This window comes from Phyllostomus discolor, chromosome 6, assembly GCF_004126475.2.
Source record: "Phyllostomus discolor isolate MPI-MPIP mPhyDis1 chromosome 6, mPhyDis1.pri.v3, whole genome shotgun sequence".
Lineage (NCBI taxonomy): Eukaryota > Metazoa > Chordata > Mammalia > Chiroptera > Phyllostomidae > Phyllostomus > Phyllostomus discolor.
The window spans coordinates 153,633,480-153,636,068 of NC_040908.2; the positions used below are offsets into that span (position 1 = coordinate 153,633,480).

The window sequence follows — 2,589 nt, forward strand, 5'->3', positions numbered from 1 at the left end:
TTGGGAGTTGGGATGCCCGGCAGGGGCCTTGCCCTCAGGAGCCCAGGGGCACTGGTGGGCGTCAACCCGGAGCAGGGGGCTGTGGCGCAGGGACTCTGGAGCTGGCCCCACGGTGGCCAGCAGCCCCGCACCCTCTGCGTGCCTCCTTTCTCTCACCTGTGAAATTCGGAGAACACCGGTTACCTCTCAGGGCTGATAGGAAGATTTACTAGGATAATAGATGTAACACAAAGCTCACTGGCCGGCCGGGAGTACAACTCTCCAGATGGTAGTTGTTGTCGCTGTTGTCAGTGGCACATCCAAGTGTCACTCTGAGCCTAAATGGGGTGCCTGAGGGACATGAGGGGGTGGGGGGGGTAGTACGGAGACAAACGCGAAGAAGACCTACAGGGAAGAGAAGAACCAAAATGGAATCATCGGTTGTGTTTGTACTGGAGCCTGCCTGTGTGCGTGTATGGGGGAGGGGGTTGACAACAAGGACGCAGAGAAGAAACCCCACCAGCACCACGCCCCACTCGGTTCCGGGGAGCCGGGTGCCCTGGCTGTCCCCGCCGTAAGGACAGCCAGGAGCTGCGGCCGCCGCCACCGGAGCCGGCGCGGAGCCCGAGGCACAATAAGCAGCGCCTCGAGTGTGCGCCTCTGAGATCAAGGGACGGGCAGGGGGACCTGCGTCCCCGGCCACCGCGGTTCCTACGGACTTGGGAAGCCCGTACCGGGCAGTAACATCTTAAGACCCCTGCTCCCCAGCCGCGAGCTCCCGGGGCTTCGGGCGCTCTCGAGCCCCCGCGGGCGGGGCCTGCCTTCCGGAGCGGGGGCTGGCGGCGGGCGGCGGCGCAGGGAAAAGGGCCGTCGCTTTCCCGGAGTGGCAGGGCGACGTCAGGCGGAAGGGCGCGGGGCGCGCACGCTTTAAAAGGCATTCGCTGTCATCCGAGCTCTCAGCCGTGTGGGTAGCAGCAGGCTATATAAGCGGCGGGCCGGCCGCCGCGGGGCAGACGGCGGCAGCGGCGGAGGCGAGCGCCCGGGATCTCGGCGGAGTAGCGACCCGGGAGCCCCGCGCCCCCCAGACCGGCCTTCCGTCCACCACCCCGAGGAGCGCCGACCCGGGCCCGCGAGGGCCGCCGCCACCCCGCAGCAGATTTGGATCCCCCACCCGGCGAGCCCCAGGCTGCTGCCCCCCGGGGGGCCCCGGCGCAGAGGCCGTCCCCGGACAGCCCCGCCGCCCCGCCGCCCGGCCCCGAAGACGCCGGCAGCGCCATGGCGGCCGCCAAGCCCGGCGAGCTGATGGGCATCTGCTCCAGCTACCAAGCGGTGATGCCGCACTTCGTGTGCCTGGCCGACGAGTTCCCGCAGCCCGTTCGGCCCGCCAAGCTGACCAAGGGCAAGGGCCGGCTCCGGCGGCCGCGCCAGTCCCGCTTCAAGACGCAGCCGGTGACCTTCGACGAGATCCAGGAGGTGGAGGAGGAGGGGGTGTCTCCCATGGAGGAGGAGAAGGCCAAGAAGTCGTTCCTGCAGAGCCTGGAGTGCCTGCGCCGCAGCACGCAGAGCCTGTCGCTGCAGCGGGAGCAGCTCAGCAGCTGCAAACTGAGGAACAGCCTGGACTCCAGCGACTCCGACTCGGCCCTGTGAGGGGCGCCGCCGGCAGCGGGGACTCGCACGCCTCCGCGCGCGCACCTCGGCCGGGCCAGCGCCGCGGGGACCCCCGAGGACCCGGACGGCCGCCCCTTGTGCGCCTGGACTCCCGCCAGGCTGCGAACTGACCGGTGCTCCCCGCGCTGCGCTCGCCCCGAGGCCGGGGACGCCAGGAAGGGGGCCACTTTCTTTGCCCTTGTAAATGTTTATTTTTTAACTCTGCCCAGGACGAACTCTGCTGTGAGTGTGTGCGGGTGATGCGCCCGCGCAGCGTCGCCCACGTTGCCGGGGCTTCCTGGAGAGCCGCTCCACGCCCTTGTCCCAGGGTTTGCAACTCCGATACTGCACACCGCTCCACCACCGTGCCCTACAGCACACACTCGTTCACACTCACGCCGACTCACTCTCGCTGAACACTTTTGTAATTGTTAGGCGCGGCGGACAGGACTTGGGGCGCAGCGGCTGCTGCTTCTGTGGCCGGAGGATTGATATTTATTTTTGCATTGCGATGGCTGATGGCGTTTATTTAACGATCTTTTTACCTGAATCTGTCTGTGAGGCTCCTGAACGGAGACGAATAAAGTCAGTATATTTGCACATTGCATTTCTCCAGGCTCTTGACTTCTTGCACCTTCGGGGCCCAGGCTCACTAGACTGGGGCGGGGGGTGGGGGTGGGGGAGGATATGGCTGGAGTGGGAGTACAGGGGTCCCCCAGTGGAGGTAATTCCACACGCTTCAGTCACTGGAACGAGGTCGCGTCCCCGGTGCCCGAGCCCTTTGCCCGCCTCCCCAAGTGGATCCACACCCAGCCCAGAGCGCCCCTGCCTCCCTGCTCAGTTCCCCATCGCCAGCGTCCGGGATGGAGTTGAAGCCGCTGGTCAGCCGAAGGTCAGCGCTGTGGGGATGGCGAGAGTCCATCTCCGTGCGCTTGACCTCTCAGGGAGACTGGGGTCAGAGTC

The 2,589-nt window shown here is 66.6% G+C and overlaps 1 protein-coding gene across 1 annotated transcript; it reads left to right on the forward strand.

The window, feature by feature from the left end:
- The first annotated feature begins 858 nt into the window (after positions 1 to 858).
- C6H11orf96 (chromosome 6 C11orf96 homolog) lies at positions 859 to 2,231 on the forward strand. Its single transcript, XM_028516451.2, has one exon. The coding sequence runs from the start codon at positions 1,255 to 1,257 to the stop codon at positions 1,624 to 1,626; it is 372 nt and encodes a 123-aa protein (XP_028372252.1). The 5' UTR covers positions 859 to 1,254; the 3' UTR covers positions 1,627 to 2,231.
- The last annotated feature ends 358 nt before the right edge of the window (positions 2,232 to 2,589 follow it).

Excerpts from the sequence above, each read along its gene's own strand:
- C6H11orf96 (XM_028516451.2), top strand. The coding sequence starts at position 1,255 with ATGGCGGCCGCCAAGCCCGGCGAGCTGATGGGCATCTGCTCCAGCTAC.